At 43.5% G+C, this 22,171-nt stretch overlaps 1 protein-coding gene across 5 annotated transcripts in view; it reads right to left on the reverse strand.

The window, feature by feature from the left end:
• The window catches only part of MBNL2 (muscleblind like splicing regulator 2), a 156,056-nt gene that overhangs the window by 99,058 nt on the left and 34,827 nt on the right, over positions 1-22,171 (reverse strand). For 4 of the 5 annotated variants that reach the window (XM_035003163.1, XM_035003159.1, XM_035003161.1 and 1 more), the window contains exon 2: positions 8,655-9,428. In XM_035003163.1, the coding sequence (XP_034859054.1) occupies positions 8,655-8,828 (174 nt within the window). In that variant the 5' untranslated portion in view covers positions 8,829-9,428. Of the gene's footprint in view, positions 1-8,654; positions 9,429-10,111; positions 10,241-22,171 lie in introns of all 5 variants that reach the window. The other variant, XM_035003160.1, reaches the window with a different exon arrangement.

Consider the following 22,171-nt stretch of genomic DNA (forward strand, 5'->3'; position numbering starts at 1 on the left):
TCTTAAAAAAAAAAAAAATCCCCAGGATTCTCAGAAGGCAGCTGTGTGTGGCTGATTGGCAGTTGCCATCTTCAATGGGGTCATGAGCTCTTTAGTTTCCCTTCTGCAGCCTGCACTGGTCCCCAGGTTTCCCTAGCAGTGAGTGCGGAGTGCCTCACTCCTATTTCCTCCTGAGTCCTGCATATCTTGGTTTGCACATCTTATTTAGTGAAAGAGGGAATGAATGAATGGATGAATGAATGAATGAATGAATGAATGAATATTGATTGACAGGGCACCCGGAGCGTGCTCAGAGAGGGGAAATACACGATGACCCACAGGAAAGCCAGGGCTCAGATACAGACTCCCAGGTCAGGGCTTTGACTTTAAAATCTTTGCTTCGTACATTGTATTAAAAACGTCCTAAAATAAAACCGAAAGTCTGAATGAAAGGAGGAGGGGTCCTGACAACATGCTATTTCCATTTTGAGGAAAAAAATAGAATATTAAATCACGGTAAATGTGTCTTTCTCCTTAAGCTTTGGTGAAAAAATGGTGTCATGAGAAACTGCTACACAGACTAACAAAAGTTAGCATCGCCGCCCAAGGCAAAGTGAATAATAAACAAATGTAATTATTAAAGAATATAATTAAGGTGAAAGTGATATTTAACTCCATTTGGTTTTTAGAGAAAGTAAGTTTTGCCATTTTTCTCTGTGAATTATTTTTATCTATTTTTATGTGTTTTAAACGCAGCTTATTGTAATTATAGAATGTCAGCTGATCATCTCTCTTCCTTCTACTCAGTACCAAAGACTGGAGTTTTTCAAGCCTCCTCTCTCTTGCCAACTCTGATGATGGTGCGTGGCTATCGAGGGCAGGGTGTAGAGATGGATTCTGAAACCAATCTGGGCTCGTGAATTAGACTACAGTGTTTGATTTCTGATGTTTTCTAGGTTTAGATATTCTTCTTATGGTTGAATTATGTCCCCCCTCCACCCAAAAGATGAATTGAAGGATTAATCCCTGTCCCCCAGAAGGTGACTTGATTTGGAAGTAGGGTCGTTGCAGGTATTTGTCACTAGTTAAGATGAGGTCCTACCAGAAAAGGTGAGCCCTAACCTAATATAACTGGTGTCCTTCTAAGAAGGGGAAATTCAGACACAGACTCAGAGGGAAGACCATGGGAAGAGAGACACACGAAGACAGACGTCTGAAGCTGGAGGCAGAGATTGGAGGTATGTTGCCATAAGCCAGAGAACAGACTGAGTTACCAGAAACTAGAAGAGGCAAGGAAGCGGTCTCCCATAGAAGTGTCAGGGGGAGCATGGTCCTGCCAACACTTGATCAGACTTGCAGCCCCCAGAACTGACAGGTGAGACATTTCTGTTGTGTTTCACTGCCCTGTCTTTGGTAATTTGTTATGACAGCCCTGGGAAACGAATACAGAGATTATTTTGTCTAACTCTTAATTTTAGACAGGTTTGAATGTAGGTTTCTCGATGGTAGACCTTGTGTCCCCAGGAAGGTGGCATCACTCATACATGCCACGTGTGTGCTATCCCTAAGTAGGACACGGAGGCAGATGCCACATTGCTTGAGAATCCTCCTTCCTTTGCTCACTAAAGGCACTGAAGTGGATTCCACCTGCCCTTCACAGGAGCAATGGCCCTCCTCTTGTCCCAGAAGCTAGAGGTAAACTCTTCCTCAGCATAGAAATATCTTGAGTATCAGCAAGTATCAGGTGCTAATCTTGGCCCCAGAGAAATAACCACAAAGTATCTTTAATGACCCTCTGGTCTTCTTGTGCCCACTTTCTTGTGTGAGACTTCTGTGTAGACGAGAGTTTAACTTGCAGGCCATAGAGAGTTTCTAGAGGCCAACATGAAACCCTCAGGATCTTGAGATTTGTTGCAATAGTCTGTATTTAGGGAAAAATTCCATAGTTTTTATTAATTCTTAAAGATGTTATACTTCCCTACCATCAGAACAAGAACGAAAAAGAAAGACTAAGGATCCTCAGCATGGTGGTCAGTATCAAGCTAAGGTTTTGTGCCTGGGGAAAAAGGCATGGGGATGGAGTGGGCTGATGACTTGGGGCAGGAACGGGATGAAGAGTTTGGATTTAGATGTGTGGAACTACAGGCGAGTATGGACCACGCATATGGGGTGTTTGGTGGGCATTTGGAACCAGAGAGTTGGCAGGGAAAGGGCACACACACAGAATGGCGACAGATGGGCACAGAAGTGGGAACTGAATGCTGAGTTGCAGACACCCTTTCAGAACTGATCACTGACCTGACCTAGGAAGGGCCAACGCTGAGTCCTGGTGACTATCCACAAAAAGGGAGCGAGGAGAAGAAGAGGTGGCATTAGAGGTGAAACAGGAAGGAAGGCTGCAGTGGTAGAAGAACGAGGAGTGTACCAGTGGGGGAGGGGGGTGGAGAGCAGGAGAGAATTCCAAAGGAGGGGCTGATCAGGCTTGCAGAACAAAACAGAGAAATTAAAGACAATGATGAACAGCCATGCAGAGAAGTTTGGGATCTGAAGTTCAAGTTGTGGGGACTCCTTTGTTAATTTATGCACTCTGTGAATGGTTATTCTTGCCTTTCTGCTACGTGCCAGATACCATGCTAGGTGCTTGGACACAGAGATGAGTAAGACGCAATCCCACCTTTAGGAAGCTTATGGGCTTATACAGGGACACACACTTATAGGGATAAACTGTTATATGGAGGTCTGAATAATGCCAGGAAGGGGCAAATGGCTGATTTGCCCTGGAGGGCAGAAGTCAGATGACAGGGAAATGGACCTCTTACGCAGGAAGTAGAATTGGTGGGTCCAAGAATCCTTAAAGTAGTACCTGTCCTGCACTTTATCATAACATCCGAAATCAGAATCACATGGGCGCACACACACACCGATACCTTGGACGAACACCACTTTTGTTACTGAGACCTAGTAAGTGATGGTATAATGTTTGTAAATAAATACAAACAAAAATATGCGTGCCTTGCTTTCTCTCTTTTTCAAATATTTAATTTTAGTACCTAAATTGGTTTATTCCTGGGAGCTTCTTTTTAGAATGTTTTTGACACCTCAATTTGCTAAACTTGTTAAACATGAATATTATTAAGATATTAGGAGATTTAGAATTCATTAGACCAATGATTTATTCTGTAAAAGGAATTAGGAGGAGGGGAAGGGACAGGGGCAGCTTTGGAGTCACACTTACCTCTGAGTAGGTCCCTTCCCCACAATTTACAAGTTACATGTGAGTTACGTGTGAGTTGCTTACAGTTTTGAACCTGCATCCACAGTGACAATGGTTGGCTGAATAATATTTACCTTACAGAGTTGTCGGAAGGAACTGATAATACATGAAAAATGCCTGGCAGATAATGGGCTCTATATGACTACAGGGATTTCTATTGGTAAGGACAAAATTGTCTGAGATACTTTCAAATCAGGCCAGAATTGAGCATATAACTTAAAATAAAAATACTCAAGCAATTCCTACAAAGAATTTCCCTCTATTTGAAAGCAATTCAAGAACATGAAGTTAAGGTCAAGGCCAATGACATACATTTTTTAGTATGTTTTTAAGAACTGTCCAAAATGGTCACCTATCTACCATTTTCGATTTTGAAATTTTCACCCATACATATGAAGACTAAAATTTTATTTGCCATCAGCCCACTTATAGCCAGCATCCTGTAAATAAGTGAGCAGGATCTACCTTTTTTTACATTTTTGAAACTTAGCACCAAAGAGAGAGCAATAAAAAGTAGTTTCTGCATCATGTGTAGCTTCAGAGAAAGTGAAATAATTTACTTGTCAATTCTCCAATGTTGTATTACACTTCCAGAGTCACACTCGTGTCTCCAATTCCTGCACAGAGCTCCCTTCAAAATAGATTTTGAAATCTATTGAGATTTTAAGAATGGGGCCAAACCACATGGCTGCACAGGTTGTGCACTGCACAACTCCAGGGGGTGCCGGTCACATAAGACTGTTGAGAAATGTACCCCTACTGTACAGCCATATTGCGGCAGCCCTATCTGAGAGGCTTGAATACATTCCTGATGAACATGCTCTACCATTCAACAAATACTTATTGAGCATCTAATGTGTATGAGACACTGTTCTAGGCTCTGGGGATACAACAGTGGTCAAAAAAGATACAATCCTCATCTATATGGAGCTTACATTCTAGCAGAAAGGATGGGGGGGTAGATAATGAACAAAAACTAAGTATGGGTATAGTTTATCAGAAGGCGATCATTGTTAGGGAGAAGAGTAAAACAAGGTGAGGAAATGGAATCACAGCAATGGGGAAATAACTATTTGATATAAGGTTGGCAGAAAGGCTTCACCGTCGGCATTTTTGATCTGAAGCCTGAAGGGAATGAGGGACAAGCTGCTCATACAACTGAGGCAAGAATATTCCAGGCAGAGCAAAGAGCAAGTGCAAACACCGTCAGGTGGAAACCTAGTTGGTACATCCAGGGGACAGCAACGAGGCAGGGTGGATGAAGGGACAGGGGTAGGACTGACATCAGGTGACTAGAGGTGAGAAGCAGATCTCCTAGGGCCTAAACAGCTTTCCTAAGGATTGGTCTTTACTCAGGTAAGATCAGAAGCCACTGGAAGGCCTTGAATGGGGGAGTGACATCATCTCATTCAGGTATTGAAAGAATCACGCTGTCTTTGAACAAATTTTTACTATGTAAAGTCTAAACAATTTCCCCAAATACTCTAGGAGTGCTTTTTGTTTCTGTTTTGTCAAAACTAGCAACATGATTTAAAAAATTGTTTCCTTTTTTAAGTTCAGTCTGAATTAACATGTTGAAGCAAATATATTAAATACTTCATCAAGTGGTAAATGCCAAAACCTTTCGTTTCAATAAGCATTACAGCTAATTCATTTATTCCTTTCTGGATGTTTCAATTTGCAAAACAAGCCAGATTAGTTCCTCACTCGGTTAGAGGGAAAAGAACCTGAAAAGAAAAATCTCAAACATCTCAACTGTGAGGGAGACGGTTTCATGGATTATAAAGGCACAGAGATGGGGTTGGTCAAGGCTGCAGGGAAGTTAGTTGCTCACGAAGCAATTTGCATTTTGTCAAGTTAACCTAGCTTGTAAAACACAATGTTCGAGAATGTTCTGGCCTTCCGGAAAAAATGTAAGCAAATCCACTGTTAAAAAAATATCACAAATGCCATGCATGCTCCGTGGTTTCACTTAAACTGCAACAAGGTAACAGTTGTGAAAAAAGTACAAGTTGTCATCAGTAAGAACTCTGCTCTGTTTTCTGAAATATCTTTTATAAAAGTATTTATACATGTACAATTCTCTTTCCAAAGACCTCAGCAAATCTCTTTTCTAACCACCCACAAATTTGTTTAGTATGTGTTTATGGATGTTTACTCATGGATGCAAATAATGCATAACAAAAAACAAACCAAAACAAAACAAGAATAGCTCAGGCTTATAGTAGACTGGTCTAGATATGCCAACACAGTTTCCTCTTATTTTTATGCATAAAAATATTCCACAGTGTTTGAGAAAATACCTTGTAACAAATAATAACAACAAAAATAATGCCTGCCTCAAACTTGATTTCTTGTAATGTCATGACTAATTTGTATCACTGAGCTATTATCACCCACACCATAGATTCTTAAGAGTTTGGACACATGAAGAGTTGGACGCTTTATGGGTTGGACACGTCTTGCCTATAAAGACAGTCATCAAAATCAATGTCTACCATGACCAGTCCCTACCATGTCTTGCCCTATGCTAGGCATCTGGCATATCTTAGGCCGGTTAGTCTTTTTAGTAACCTTATGAAGTTGGAATTATTATATCAATCTTAAATAAAAGGAAACTGAAATCAAGGAGGTAAAGTAATTTGTCTCAAATGAGAGCTCACCTGTAACCAGACAGAGTTCTTTGACTCAAAGCCCTTGCACTTCTGTCTTAGGCTGGTTCCACTGAGCGACATGGTTTTATTTAAAATATTAAATGAAATAAGATTAAACAGCTTAAGTATGTTGTCATCACACTTTTTCTTTTTAGCTACCACTTTTGAGTGCCTTTTTTTATTTGCCTGTCCTAATCGTAGAACTCGTAATTCTTTTTTTTTTTTTAATGATTTTATTTATTTATTTGAGAGAGAGAGAATGAGAGCACATGAGAGGGGGGAGGGTCAGAGGGAGAAGCAGACTCCCTGCCGAGCAGGGAGCCTGATGCGGGACTCGATCCAGGGACTCCAGGATCATGACCTGAGCCGAAGGCAGTTGCTTAACCAACTGAGCCACCCAGGCACCCAAAAGAACTCGTAATTCTTACATCCACCTCGCAAGGTGAATAGACCAGCATGGTGCTGGGCACTGTGCATGCCTGAGCCAATTTCACTGGTGAATATCCTCATTTTACCCATGAGACAAAAGCTAAGAAGTGATGAGTGACCCACCCAAAGCGGAGAAGTGGTCGGGTCTTATTCTTGGGTCTGTCTTGTTCTTCTGGCTATGGGCTCCTTTCACATTCTTTACAGTTTGACAACTTTAAAAATAAATAACATCACACTCAAATTGAATAATCTGAAAATTTATAATTCTCAAAGGGAACAGATAACTCAAGGCAATATGTAACTGGTTCAACACTTGAAAATGATTCTACTAGACACTTCTGAAAATGATCTTTAAAGCTTCATATTCTCATGGCTTGGTTCATGTTTTTATGCTAAACATAACCATTCTGGATCCTTTCTCCATGGGTTGGAATCCTCAAACAATTGTGGTCCTGGTGAATCCACAGTGAGGTAATAAATTGTAAGGATCTGGGAGTTGTTGTTTTCTTGATATTCAAGGAATACTTAGCCTTGATACATTGGACATATCTCCCTCATACTTCCTTAACTAATTTAATGATTTAAAAGTTTTAAGAAACATCCTAAAATGTTGGTTTCATAGTAAATAGGAGAAGGCTTGGATTAATCGGAGAAGGCTTGGATTAATAAAATGAAGGAAGTGGGATGACCTGGACAATGAATTTCTCATTTCTGACCTGTTTCCATATCTTGAAGTTCTTAGGATCTAGTTTTTAATCTATACTGCTTTTTATAGTGAATGCTTCCATTGGTGACAACCAGAGAAGCAAATACATACTTTGTTTACTTGTTTGACTAAAAGCAAAATAAATACTAATATAAAATGTGTTTGTACTGTTACACTTTATATAATTGTGATTATCCATCTATTTATTTCTGTGTAGACAAAATAATTCATACTTTTAAAGTCTAATCTAATAAACTTTTTATGAGAAAAGGAATAAAATAGGGGTAGTTATTGAGATAAATAACATACCTAATTTTCCAAACTCTAACCCTTAAAAAAAACTTATCTTGGGCTACAAATGTATCCTTCTGCCTTTAGTGTATAGACAAATTGTCCCTTTAAGATGTACTTAAACGTATGAAGTCTTATATTTCAGTTTTGACTTACAAGTATCATAAGACATAACTTTTTAGTTTAAGATAAAAACCATCCCCCAAAACATACCCAAACCTTCAATATCCAAGAACAGGCTAACGTCACTATTCTGTAAACTCACAGCACTAAGATTTCCCAAGAGCATGGATCAACTTTTTTTTTTTTTTAAACTCTTTGGTAAGCTTATTTATATGAAGTTTTGCAGATATATAAACGTTAAGCTCTTTTTAAGCCATGTATCTTATATCCAGTGGAAACAATATCATGATGATGTTAGGACTGTCTCAGGCAATCTGGGATTCATAGAATCCTATTTTAGGGCAAAATAAACCTCAAAGAATTATGGGCTAAGTCACCCCTATTTCCTTCAATTAGAGATTTCATTATAATTCCCCTATTTCTGCAGGTCCAAACCCCACCGGACTCAGTGTATACCTCAGGTTGCTGACCTCCTAAAAAATTTCTTGAAATGGCCAGCTGGAAGCCAGTTCTCCCTTCTATGGATCCCCACAGAGGTCTCTTTCTCCCTCAAGGCACATGTTCCTTCCTATCTAGTATTATAGTTATTTGCTGACGTGCTGTATTTCCCCTCCCAGATAGCGAGCTCAAGGATGCCATCTTGAATCACATTCATGTCTTCTGTGATCGGTTAACTTACACACAGTGGGTTCTCAGGAGTATTGAGTGTGTACTCAATAATTTCTGTTAGCCATGACAAATTGTCAGAGAGAATGAAAAACCTATTAAGAAGTATTTTAGGAAACCCTTGGTCAAGAAAGAAAGCCACAAGAGTAGAAAATTCTTCGAGAGGAGAAGCAGAGTAACTGGCACATAAAAGTGACACATTCAATTTCTTCACCTTTATATAACCTCCAGAAGATCAAATGTTAATAAAATATTTATCTTCAGTTGTCACAAGCCAGACTTTGATTTAAAACTCTTGGGTACATGAATGTCATGCCAGACCCAAAATACATCGTCATGTATTTTTAATTTAAACATGGATCTGTGAAAAATTTATGTATGCCTGATATAAAAAAAAAGTGGGTGAAAATATCCCAGTAGTCACCACAAACAAGAAAACAGGACCTAGAAACGACTGGAACTCCTCTACAAGTACCACAGAAAACCTTCCATTGGGAAACCCAGACGTGACACGGGAAACGCATCCCCTTACCTTGAGGGAATCAAAGCAGGCAATGACTCTTCCATTCTCCACCTGGCAGCTCTTGGGGGGGTGAGCAAATTTGCACTCCTCATCGGAGCGGGAGCAGGTACCCCTCTGGAACTGCCTGCAGACCTCTAATGTCAGCCATTTTGTGTCTCTGACGGGGGCCACGTTCAAGGCCATGGTGCTCAGGCGCCGGGGATTCTGTTCGTTTCCGTCAAATGATGAAATCAATCCAGGTCCCAGTGATTCTGAAACTACTGTTGTGAAAAACCCCACATGTGCGTGTGAAGGTAAGTGATAGATTGCCTAGTGAAGTCCAATCCAGGAAGCAGTGAGGAGAGGATTTATCGGCAGGCAGTCACTCATCAATCAATATGCCCCCCATGAAGACTGCAGGCCACAGCAGAAGCACGCTCAGTGTCATCTCTGGCTGTAAACGTCCGAGTCTCTTGACCGATCTGCAGACACAACCGTTTTTAATAAAGTGACTTCAAGATCATGGCACTCCTTGGGAGAATATTCAGTTGACGCTCACAGCTATTGATGGTGCTGGAAAATAAGTCACCAAATTGCTCAGATCTTGGCAGGATTTCTCTTTCCTCCCAGCCTTCCTAAATGCTGAAACTGAGCAATTGGCAAAGTCAGACCATTGAGGTATCTTCATCCACTGTAAGGTCAGGGTAACGTGTATTTGACGGAAGAAAGATTTGAACACCACAAGAGCCCAGGCTGCAGTTTCCAGCAAAAGTAACTTCGCACAGGCACTTTGAAATCATGAACCTGCAGGACACAAAGAAAACATCAACTTACACCCAAACTCGCTGGAATCAACGCTCTGACAAACTGTTTCAGCTCTTAACTAGAATTTGCGGAAGTGCAGTTTCGAGCTTCGAGCTTAGAGGCTAGTGAGGAAAGTTATGCATTAGAGAGAGAGAGAGAGAGAGAATACACAACTGCAACCGGATTGCAGAAATGATCTAGGCAGCAGTCCAAAAGTTAGGAATGACTCAAACACATGAGTGTGGCAGACACAATAATTAGGCATTCCAAAACAATCCCATCTAATGTGCCTCATCGCCAAAACAGTGTATTAGAACCGTGGCTTCCGATTAATTTCACATTTAGGCCATTGATTTTACTGTTGGAAATGCTATCAACAATCATTCGGGTTGTGTCTCTCCTATACAATAAGGGTATTGGCATTTTGGATGAAGCATGAGCCTCTTATTCTTTGCATCCTTTCCAGTTCACAGAGATTTGAACTTAGAAATGGATAGGTAGAAGCTTCCTAATATTTATTTTTAGGTCTCTTAGGTTTCCTCTCTACTGTTCCTATCTGCTTCATGTTAGAATTCCCTCTACGCTGTAAGCGCTCGGAGGGTAAGGACTATTTGTATTTGCCATTTCTGTGTCCCTGGTGCCTTAGTTCATGGCCATTAGGTCCTCAAAAAATATTTACTGACCGATTTCACTGATGACCGCCTCACTGACTCAAGGGATGAATGCAAGTTAGTTTTAGTTTAGTTCGGTTTAGGTTTTAATGGAGTCGCGGTCTGCCCCATTCCGGGGAATGCCGGAGTTAAATCACATACCTACAACAAAAATAAATTAGTAAATTCAGATTTCCAAAATCATCATATTTCGTTGCTTTTAATGTTTTCAAGGATTATGGAGTCATTAAAATATTAGAAATTTCCCATTGCTGGGTCCAGGATGAATAAAGGACTGAATATCAGACGCTGATCATTTTCACAGATTGTATGTGCTACAAGCCACATCCACCGCATGCCTAGCCTTGACGTCCTTCTAAAAAAATTTTAAATAAGAACTTAATGGAAACTGGAAGTCGATTATTTAAAATCAGCATGTACAAATAAGTTCAGACACTAATAATTTTTGCACGGCTCACAAATGTTCCCTGAAAAAGTAGGTCTCATGGTAGCTAAGTTTCGTTAACTCCAGGTAAACCAGGCCGAACAGGCTTCCTTGCCATAGGGTTTTGTTTTGTTTTGTTTTGTTTTTGTCTGCTCTTGAGTGAGTCTCTAATAGGGGAAGAGAAACAATGGTGTCTCTCAAGCTTATCTGATCATGGAACATTTATTCAGCAGGACACCTCTTGGGACTAGGAGGAAATGCTACTTCATCCCAGTACTTCTTTTACTTGTTAGTAGAAGTGTTTGAATGAGTAATAATTGTATGTGCATGTAAGGAATCCGGCCACCTTGAGAGAACATACCTAACTCCGACTATAAAATATTTGAGGGGACAGGCAGGCTCCTGCTTGTCTGTTTGGCAGCACTGTCTTCCCAGCAGCTAACATCAGCTCGCTTAACTAGGCAGTTCAAGAAGATGAGTTTAATAACCAAATTTACTCTGGGTCAGGTTTCGCAGACCAGCCTGGACCTGCATCCTCATTACCTCAACCCCCATCTCTAACCCCGGTGGAGAACAAAGGATGAGGGAAACAAGGGACAAGAAAACATTCCTGCCTGTGTACCCAGTGGAGCCAAGACACTAATAATGAGGTTGCAAATGATAGGTTGGTCGCATCCAGTTTAGATTTACACAATATTTCATAGAGTCCCTGAGCCCTATGGACCAGGGTCTGATGGGATTACAGGACAAAAAAGATGCAGGAGAAGCTCATCCTCCAAGGCAGCACCACCTTGGCCATGGCTTCACGTGCAGGAAAAGAAACAGGCAAACATGTATTTATGCACAGACGGTAAATGAGTAATTACTCAAGTATTCCTAAAACCCACGCAGGAACAATGCTCTCAGCCCAGTCCGGTGATTGGGGTACCCATTTGCTTATACTTTTGGGCAAGAAATCATTATTTTCCTGGGAGAAACAGATTGCCATTTCTAGTTACTATGAAAATCCAACCAGAATCTAGCTGGTCAGACTTTAGGGAGACGAACTTGCTTTTAAAAGCAGATGAGCCAAGGGCGCCTGGGTGGCTCAGTTGGTTAAGCGACTGCCTTCGGCTCAGGTCATGATCCTGGAGTCCCGGGATCGAATCCCGCGTCGGGCTCCCTGCTCGGCGGGGAGTCTGCTTCTCCCTCTGACCCTCCCCCCTCTCATGTGCTCTCTCTCATTCTTGCTCTCTCTCAAATAAATAAATAAAATCTTTAAAAAAAAAAAAAAAAAAAAGCAGATGAGCCAAGCTTTCAGATGGCCAGAGTCCTATGTAAGTCAATGATGTTCCAGAAGGAAGCAGAAGTACATCATATTGTACCTCAATACATTGCTATCTTCTCACGAGTCCCCTCTTTCTTCCAGCTTGTTCTGTTTCTATCCTAAAAGTTACAGAGCTACTCTTATCAAAGAAACTGCCTCCCTTAGGCCATCACAACCTCCACCTCCTGGAATGGGTACAAGCGGGCACTTGTGGGAATAAGGAAGAGAGAGCAGATTTGAAGGAGGTTAAGGAAGGCCACCAAAGGAGATGGCTAATGATGGGTAAGGATGGAGGAAACCAACTTTTGACACTGTTATCAAAGGAGGAGACTAAACTCTGCTAACACATAGACCAAAACACATATTGGATCTACCAGACTATAGATTCCCGGGAGGAGGAGTGACATGTTAGGGCTTTGCTCTCCGGGAAGGATGCCACTGGTTACATGTGGCTTCCGAGCACTTGAAATGGCGGCTAGTGTCACCGAGGAACTTAATTTTAAATTTCTATTTATTCTTAATTAATGTAACTTTAACTTAAACATTGATCCTCAATTTAGTTATTGGAAAACTTTCAAGTGTGCTTGGACTGACTCAAGTACATAAATCCACTTTTTAGTTGTACATTTTATGAGCTCTAAATCCAGATCAAGAATTTCCAATGAATTCAGCTCCTGAGCTGTGTTTTATGTGTGAAATTCACACTGATTTCAAATACTTCATACAGAAAATAATGTGAAAATATCTCGTTAATCTTGTCTCATATTTTACTACACAGTGAGTTGCTAATATTTTAACTAACTGGATTAAATATTACTATGAAAATTAAACTCACTTGCTTCTCATTAGCCCCTCCAAAATTCAGAGCTGTATGGAGCTGCCATTAGATTTCTATTGATGGCAATGTCTTCAGAGGTTTGCATTTTTTTTCTCTCAGCCAAAACAGAATGTCGTGGAATGGTGGAAAAGTACCCCGTCCTATGAGCCAGCTTTTAGCCCTCATTTGGCCAAGGTTCCTTCATGTGACCTTGAGTAAGTCGATTTCTCTGAGATCCAATTTCCTTATCTGTAAAATGTGGGTAACGGTTCCTACCTACATGTCATGGTTGCTGCCATGAAGGACAGAGGATGGAGGAAACAGAAAATACTTTGTATACAGTGACATGCTGTCCCAATGCCAGGCAATGAAAGGAGAGGCTACTCTATAAATACTTATTGACTAAATCCTCTTTCAGGATTCTGCATCAACGGCCTCTTGCAGATCCACAGATGCCGAAAGCAGGACAGGGCCTTCAAGATCAAAGGGGCCAAAAGAACGGGGTCCTAGGGGCCACTTATCTGCAGCGTCCCTCAGTTCTCAGACTGATTGATTTTGCACCCGAAGGGAACCCACAGAGAAGTTTCCCCAAGTAAAAATCCCACAGTGTTCTCACAAAAGCCTGACTGACGCCTGCTTTCTTCCTTCAGTTGCTACTAACCCAGAAGTGAATCAAACACTCTGGGGCCCCTGGCAGTCACCCTGGATGTGATGCGTAGCCCAAGTATTCGGGAAGCATTGCTCGGGAGCCTCCTTGGTTTGAGGGCTTGTTGGAAACACAGAGGCGGAGGCCATTCCCCAGTGCTCTGGGTGTGTAGGGAGGAGAGAGCAGCATTTTCTAGTTCATCTGCCCAGAGGGGCCCCTGGGAAGATGTGTCTGAGTGGAGAGGACACCTTTTTCTCATTCTCAACAAAGTCCCACGTATGCTGCCATTGGTCCTGCTTATATGCCATTGGTCCTCCCTTTTACCTTTCCCAGACGTTTCTGGGCTGTACTGGGAACCAGGGTCTCCTGCTTACGTGATTTTCCAGTTCCTTCTGTTTTATGTTTCTCCCAAGGCTCTGCTCGTGCAGCCATTTTTCTCAGTTCTTTTTGACTCGTGCTTCAGTTTTATTTCCAACGTCCCAATCAATGCTATCCCAATTAGCTCCTTCCGGCGCAGAACCCAGGCAGAACTCAGAAGTAGTTCTTCCCAGTGATTTCTCTGGCCTGCTTTCTTCACTGGTGTTCCTTTCCTTGTCCTCTTCGGGCATTCGGCAGTCTCGTGTTCTCTCCCCCTCGTGGCTTTCTGAGCCCCTCGGGGAGGAGGAGATGCCCGTGGCCTTGGGGGCTGAGCACTGATGTGGCCAGCCCTCAGTGTCCCTGCATCTTGAAATCCTGCTCCCAGGACCCCCATTGCCCCCTCTGATGACCTCTCTCTAGCCCACTTTTCTGACAGTACCTGGTGATCGTTTTTAAGTATGACCCCCTAATTCTCAACAACTTAACTACTGAGTTATCCAACCACCTGCTCCCGGTGTAAGTTCCTCCAGGTTTTGCCCTGTATATGTAATAGACCTTCCCCATTAGTTTCAAGTCCTCAGAACTCAGTTCAGTGCTTGGTGTGAAAAATATGCTCAACAAATGTTTGTCAAACAAACTCCTGATCCCCCTCCAACGAACATCTGCACTGTAATACGGACCAAAGTCAAAACGAAGGGAATAAGGTTCTAAATAGGGAATGTCAGTACCATCCTGGAAGGGAAATGCGAGCACGTGTCATTGGCTTACCCTGTTTCTTGCCAAGAAGGTCAGGGGTGAGCGTGAGGATCTGCCCCAGGGGGAAATTATTTGATCTTCAAAACCCAGCATCATTAGCCCTGCGATTTGCAAAGGGTAATACCTGGGCAAGCACAGCAGCGACTCCTGGGAGCTGGTTAGGATGCAGATTCTCAGGCCCCGCCCAGAAGCACTGACTCAGAAAATCCGGGGGTGGGGTCCAGCAAGCTGTGTTTTAACAAGCCCTCCCAGGGTGACTCTGAAGCCTGCTCCAGTCTGAGAACTGCTGTAGTAGGCATTTCTCGCTAGTCCCCCTGTTTGTACCAAGGGAATAAGGATGTCAGCCCTGAGTTGATCACAGGATCTCGGGGTCATGGATTCCCACAGAAATAATTGCAGGAGGGCTGGCTGGGTGGCTCAGTCGGTTAAGCGTCTGCCTTCAGCTCTGGTCATGATCCCGGGGTCCTGGGATCTAGTCCTCCATCGGGCTCTCTGCTCAGAGGGGAGTCTGCTTCTCCCTCTCCCTCTGCCCCTCCTGCTTGTGTTCTCTTCCTCTCAAATAAATAAAATCGTAAAACAAAAACAAAAACAAAAGAAATAATTGCAGGAGGGCTGGCTGGGGGCTTCTCCCAGTGGCTGTGTTTCTGATGGATCAAAGCACAACTCAACTAAACAAAAGACACCTGAGAGATCTGTCCCAGACAAGACGTCATTCTATGAAAATTACAAGAATAAATTAACTTCGAGCCTGTAGGTTTTGTTCAGGATGAAGCAGGTCTTAGCAGCTCAGCGCTCAGCCCCTTCCTGCTGGAGCTCTTTACAGAGGGGCTGCTTTGTAGCGCCTGGATATAACGAATATCGAGGTTCACCTCAGGACCCATCTTCAAAGGAAAAGCAAGATTGAAGTTCAAGGATAAAGAAACGAAGTTCTGTAGTATTTCCCGAAATACCAAAGGACTTGCTGCTAACTCTACAAAATAATCGCAAGCTATTTTTACAGTCTTGACTTACATGACACTTCATTTTTCAAAATACATTTAAAACTCCTCTAGGTGTTCAATTTGCAGAAAGTTGTGGCTTTGGACTGCATGAAAGAATGGGCTGCTCACGTCTGTTTACAGCTGCAGGAGGGTGCAGCAGGCCCGTCTGCAGAGCCCAGCCCGTGCTCAAGCGAGGCGACCTCCCTTCATTCCACACCCCTCAGCTCCCAGACAAGCCTGGGCCGGGGACCCCGGGTGTCCTCACTTTGCTGATGCTTTGGAGCTAGTTTGTACATTCTTGAAGGGGAAAACATCAATCATGCCCAATCTCGAGGCTGAGATTGATCAAAATTTAAGACTGCCTTAAGGAAAACAGTTCACTTTCGGTCACCGATGGCATTTAGCTCTCTGCCAGACATTGGCCTCCTAGCGAGCTCATCAAAGGGTCCTTGCAAAACAAACCGATTTCTGAGTCAGACAGTCAAGAACTCATTACCCATTAAGTAATTTATGGGATGTCTTTAATTTTATTTTCCATAAATCTCATTACCATAAAGAAACTAGGTCTCCTTGAATTTCCTAATCTCTAATTTTGAGCATCTTCGGTTTTCCTCTTTTTAATGTTTAAAATTCTCCGAATATATGTTTAAAGCATGATTTTTCCTTCCTGCGAGCGGCTTGACGTTTGAGCATCCCCACTTCTATTTCTGGAGCTTGATTTAAAATAGCTCTCAGTGGGCTCTCTTCCCTGATCAACGACTGGCCGCTTCCCGCACCTATCAGATGCAGACGCCTGGGCGGGGGACGGACGGGAGAAGCTGCCAGCTGGAGGGCTGGGCTGAGAGCCACTTGACCTCCAGGAGAGGGTGTAATCCTGCCCTGTAATCACAGCCACCTCCAAGAAGAGGTCCCTCACTGGGGCCTTCCCACAAGAAGCCTGATGGACCAATAAAAATACGGGAACTTGAGAGGCCCTACTGCAAAAGTAGAAAAGGACCTCATTGACTTTTTGAAGAAGAGTAGGCTGTCCTTAAAAAGATGTTTCTTTATAGAACCTTGAAATGGGCTTCTTTTTAATTTACTGAAAATATACATGAAATGGCATTCTGAGACTTCTGCACGGTTTAGGGGTAAGAATCAATTTTTCTATGTGGGGCTCTAGGTGCTCTTCTAGCCTGATTAGCTGTGTGATGTCACCTGAGCTCTCCGAGTTCCAGCTTCCTGTTTGGAATCAAGGGGTTGAAAGCACAAAAGCCATAAATATATGTACTGCAACCAGTATAGATTAAATAGTGTAAGTGCTCTCTATACAGTATCTATCCCTTATCAACATTAGCTGTGGCACCCATATGCCTAACATCTATGTGCATATACACACAATCACACACAGACACACACAACCCACACGACATGCATACACACACAACCACACACATACACACACACGTGACAGATGGAAATAACTTCCACTCACTAAAAGTTATAAATTTCTATAAAGCAAATGAAATCTAAATAATAGGAAGTAGAAAGGTCGGGCGCCTGGGTGGCTCAGCTGGTTAAGCGACTGCCTTCGGCTCAGGTCATGATCCTGGAGTCCCGGGATCGGGTCCCACATCGGGCTCCCTGCTTGGCAGGGAGTCTGCTTCTCCCTCTGACCTTCCTCCCTCTCATGCTCTCTGTCTCTCGTTCTCTCTCTCAAATAAATAAATAAAATCTTAAAAATAAATAAATAAATAAATAAATAATAGGAAGTAGAAAGGTCCTTGCTATGAAGTTGGTACACTCTAGGAAGTCCTTCCCAGAGTATTAGTTAGACAAACTTTTGATGGATGCTCTTCTAAGACTAATTCCAAACACATATGCATTCCAAGCAGAGAAAGAACCAAGGCTAACAATGATGCCTCCATCTCACATGGTACTTTTTCTTCGGAACACACTTTCAAATGCATTTCCTTGAAGAAATCAAGACACTGGCCACCCAAGGTCACAATGGCGGGTCTGATAAGCCAATGTTCAAGACAACAGTAATAAAAGGAGAAATTCCCATCTAAAAATTTTCTCCTGTTATCTTAAAATGCAAGTGAAAGGTTCATAAAATCCAGGTCTCGTTTTAACACAAGAAAATTTCCAGTCCATTTTCACTGCAGTTTCCAGGAATGGGCAGAGAAAGAAATCCCATCTCTAATTAGAAGAGGAGAAATTTCTAAATATACTCCTGAAATGACAGCCAGGATATAATATATTCAACACATATTTGTATTCAAATTATGTTTTTTCACTGTGTCTGTGTTTTCTATCTAAACATTTATAATTCAGTTAGGAGACGCTCTTATGAGAATAAAAGCAATTGTATTAGATACCATTTAAGACTGACCGCACTTACCAGTTTCCTGGATGTCCAGGACCCAGTGGCTGCAGTCAGAAAAAATGATTATTGAGCTGCAGGCTGCAATCTAGCCCCTGAATTCCCAGAGAAGTCTTTGTCAGAACTTCCATTTCCTTCCCCGGCCACAGCCCCCGTGGACAGGACTGCTTTTCAGCTGACCTTTTTCCTTTTCTCTCTCCAATATCACCAGCCGAACGGCTGTCTTATCTGTCTATACGCCTTACAAATGCCAATCCTCCCTTTCTGGACAAAAGTTTTGTAACATAACTTCAATGATCACCAAATGAAAATAACAAATCATAGAGCCAACAAGCTCACATGTTGTAAAGAGCAATATACCACCACACGGAAATATAACTAAGATGTCAAAGGAAGTGAATGTTTAATAAAACAAATAACGCGTATTTTGAAATTTCAGTGCTTAGGTACACGTATGTTAGAAGACAGAATGAGGTGGTCAGACGCTCACCCCTGCATGCATGTACCATGATTTTGAGAGTGACCGGCACAAATGCAGACTAACAGAGGTATGACAAGTGATGTGGCTGTTCAAAATGTCAAACAATTCCTGTTACAGTTCCTAACAAGATAAAGAAATCTTGTCGCAACTTACACAGTTGTTGCCTTCTTTAAAAATTCAGTTATATTAAAACTGTCTAAAAAATAAAAAATTAAATTAAAAAAATACTTTGTGGAAAAAAGCACAGTTAAGATCTTGACCCAGATCACTATGAACAGGATTTTTATCTCTGTGAATGTCCAGCAGGACACTCAAAAGTCGTGAGCTACAGGCCGGTTCTTCGCTCTGAGGGAGTCACGGACCCTGTAAGATGCCAACATGCTTTACTCCTGCCCATGACATTTTAGAGATGCTCCCTAGTCATGTGGACAATGGGGGAAAACTGTCCCCTTTAATTTCTGAAGAAATGTTTCCTTAAATTTACAGGGAGAATAGTGTCGTAAGGTCATAGCCTGCATAAATCTGACTAAGTAGACTCAGGTATAAACTATCAGGATCATTAGTATGGTAGATACTGGGGAGCATCAGAGGGATCTAGACAAGACCTCAGCTGAAGGAAGCTCTCTCTCTAGATTCACCCAGGATGCATCAGAATGAGAAGGTCTCACAGGCGGTTAGCCTTGGTTAGAGATCATAGCAATGGTCCAGAGAAAAGGCATAATCGAGGTGGAAAATTATATTGCAGTAGTGAGAAGGAAAAGGAAGGGGGTGTGGTTGGGGTAAATTCATTAGAAACCGATCATTTTCAGGAATGAAGAGAGCAGGGAAGAGATTAGTCAAAGAGGACTTCAAAATTTGGATCTGTGTGGACACTGATGCTCTGCCCAGGAGGAAGGATGTCAGGAAGTGGAAGCTAATTGGAAATAGGGGCATTCAGGTTGAAGAGAGAGGTAGAGAGATTTATGTCTGTATCAACATCTGTGTATCCATCCAGGGAAGACATGAGAAAGGCTTGAGTGAGTCAAGGACAGTCCGTTCAGTTACTTAGAGGTGACAGAAAGGAGAGGAGCAAGCGAAACCATAGAAGAAGAATAATGAGGGACAAAAGATCCTCTGAATATTGCACTGTCAAGGGCGCTGGAGAGAGTTTCAGAGCTCCAAGATGGAGGTTGTAGCCAGAAGGGTCCACTGCCACGAGGAGACCACGGGCACGTGGACAGATGTCATAACGAGGATGTCATGGCTGACTTTCCAGGTGGCAGTTTCCCTAGTTCCCAGCTGCAGGGGGAGAGGGGAGGACCACTGGGAAATGGATGCTCAGTGCCTGGAGCTCTTTGGAGTATTTGGTGCTGCAAGAACACCATTAGCAACAGGGGAAGTTTGGAACTCTCTTTTCTTTGCAGTCTGATGGGCACTGATTACCTGTGCGCTCCCGGGGAGGTGACCCTTTGTGAACCTGCGCTTGGCTCACAGAATGCACTAAGTGCAGCCCCCGGGAGAGTGGGAGAGAGCTTGCTTCTTCCATCTCGCTGCCAACCAGCCTCCCCTTTCTTTCCTGAGTGGAAGCAGGGAAACACAACAGGAGCGTGGGGAAATGGCAGGATGGAGCTGTGGGCCAGAGAGCAGGAGTTGGCCCAAAGGACGAGGAGGGAAGAGACCACCAGCTCTAGCGGAGGGCCCTCGAGAAAGAAGATGCTCATTTCTCAGACGCGGGGCTGAAAGAAGGTGGGAGGTGAAGGAGACAGCCTGGTTTTCAGCTGCAGAGCAGGAAAATGAAATGGGGCAGCTTTTGTCTCACGGCCCCCGCCCTCTGAGTCTGGTAGATGTCCTACCTGCCTGGACAGGCAGGTGTGGGGCTGGGGCTTACAGAGAGCTCTTGGAGCTTCGGGTGGCCCTTGCGGGCAGCAGCAGAAAACACGAGATCAAGCCAGAGAATGTCAAGTGGCCCAGGAGGCAAGACCCCGGTGCAAGAGCATGCGCTTGTTCTGAAAATGAAAGTATGGTTTCATCCCTTTCTCCATCAGCCCTTGGCATTTGAGAGCTGGGGCAGAGAAGGGACACTGTCAATTTCAAAAGTCAAGGCCGTGGGGACAGGACAATTTAAAGCAACAAGAAGGCTTGAGTTCTATCAAGAGTACCCATGGAGGTGACTGGAGTTGAGGACCTGGGGGACAGGGCTGTTCTTCTCTCCTTGTGGAAACTGTACCTGCTCTCTGAGTGTGCATCATAAAGCATCTAGGTGTGTAAAGTGTCTTGGGGGTGGGTGTGAGTGACATCCGAAGCGGGAACGGCGAGTATCCCCTACCAAGAGGGACTGGATCAGTTCGCACGAGCTCTGCAAATGAGAGCAGAGCTAGCGGCTTCCCTGAGCCTGAGCAGCCGCCGAGAAGGAGTTGTGAGAAGTGCTCACATCTCAATGGGCAGAAAAAGGCAGGTGCTTAGAGCGGACTGACAGATTCCTGGGACGTCTTTAGTGGTGAGATAAGACCCAGGTACTGGCTTCAAACAAACTTGTGTTGAGGACCTTTTGCCAGCATGTTTTTGAGATGAAAGGTACTAAAGCCGAGAGATCAAAGAGTTTATGCCTGGTGGCCAGGGTTAGCTGGAGGAGGCGGAGGCTAGCAGAGGCTGGTGAATGCGGAGGGAGCGGGGAACAGGCTCGAGCACAGGCAGTTTGGTTGCAAAATCCACAGGGCTCTGTTTTGCCACTCTCTCCCCCAGTTTATGGCTCTAAGCCCACCAGACAGTGACGACTCCCCAGAGTTGTGCCCTTTTTTCGTCTCTTGTCTCTGTTTCCTCTTCCTTCCCCTTCCTGCCTCTCTCTGACAGCCCTCATCTGATCCATTATCTGATCCTCTGGCTCTGCCTTTCCAACAGATCGCGAATCTAGCCCCTGCTCACCACCCACACAGCGGCCTCCTTCCTCTAAACCACCATCATCTGCATTAACGTGACAGGCTCCTGACAAGTCTCCTCCACTTCTCCCCCAGGCCCCGCTGCAGTCCCGTATCAACACATTATTCTGGGAGATCCTCTGCCAAGGTGATCAGATCATGTCATTTCTCTGCTTGGGGGAATCCCAATAGCTCCCCACCCCCTGGGTGTAAAAGCCAGGAGCCAAGAGCCCATGCTGACCTTCATGAGCAGCCCACCTTCCCTGACCTTCTGCTTCCTTGTCCATTCCCCCTAAGCCACTCTTCCTTGCCTGGGGCTGGTCCGTGAGCAGCAAACATTGGCCTGCCCCAGGGCTCTGACTTCACTGTTCCCTCTGCTGAGAATGTGCCTCTCCCAGATAGTCATATGGCTCAGATGTCAGCCTGGGCGGGGGGGGGGGGGGGGGGGGGGGGGGGGGACTTTCCTGATGTAATATGGTTTCAGTCCTACCTCCTCACTCCAGCTCACCCTGCTTTATTTCCCTCCAAAGTCCTTATCGTTATTAGATACTCACATATGTACTTATCTTTTCAATTTCTCCCCCAACCAGAATGTAACATCTGTGAGGGCAGGTCTGCGTGTATCCCCGACAGCTAGCGCAACACAGAAACTTTAAGACATAGTAAGCACTCAGTAAATATTTGCTGAATGAGTGTGCGGATGAAGGGACAAATAAATGAATGAGTACACTACACAGCTCATAGTTTGTGTCTGTCTTTATGGTATGTTTTGTTCCATCCTCATGATGTGATTTGAAAGATTCCTCAACCACTGTTGTTCTTGTTATTATGTCAGCTCTCTGGGACTCCAATTTCTTAGCTTTAAACTGGAGGGGGGGTGCAACAAATTTTAAGGCCTTAAAGGTCTGTGATTGTACAGTGATCGGCAAGGCTGACTTAAGGAGAGATGTATTTTTAGGCACTCTTCTGGAAATCTTATCAGCTCTGCTGGGTTTGGCCTAGATTTGTTAGCAAGCTGTTTGAACTGTGAGATCTAACAGGAGCAG

The sequence above is a fragment of the Mirounga leonina genome, unplaced genomic scaffold, assembly GCF_011800145.1.
Source record: "Mirounga leonina isolate KUSES-001 unplaced genomic scaffold, KU_Mleo_1.0 Mir_127, whole genome shotgun sequence".
Taxonomy (NCBI): domain Eukaryota; kingdom Metazoa; phylum Chordata; class Mammalia; order Carnivora; family Phocidae; genus Mirounga; species Mirounga leonina.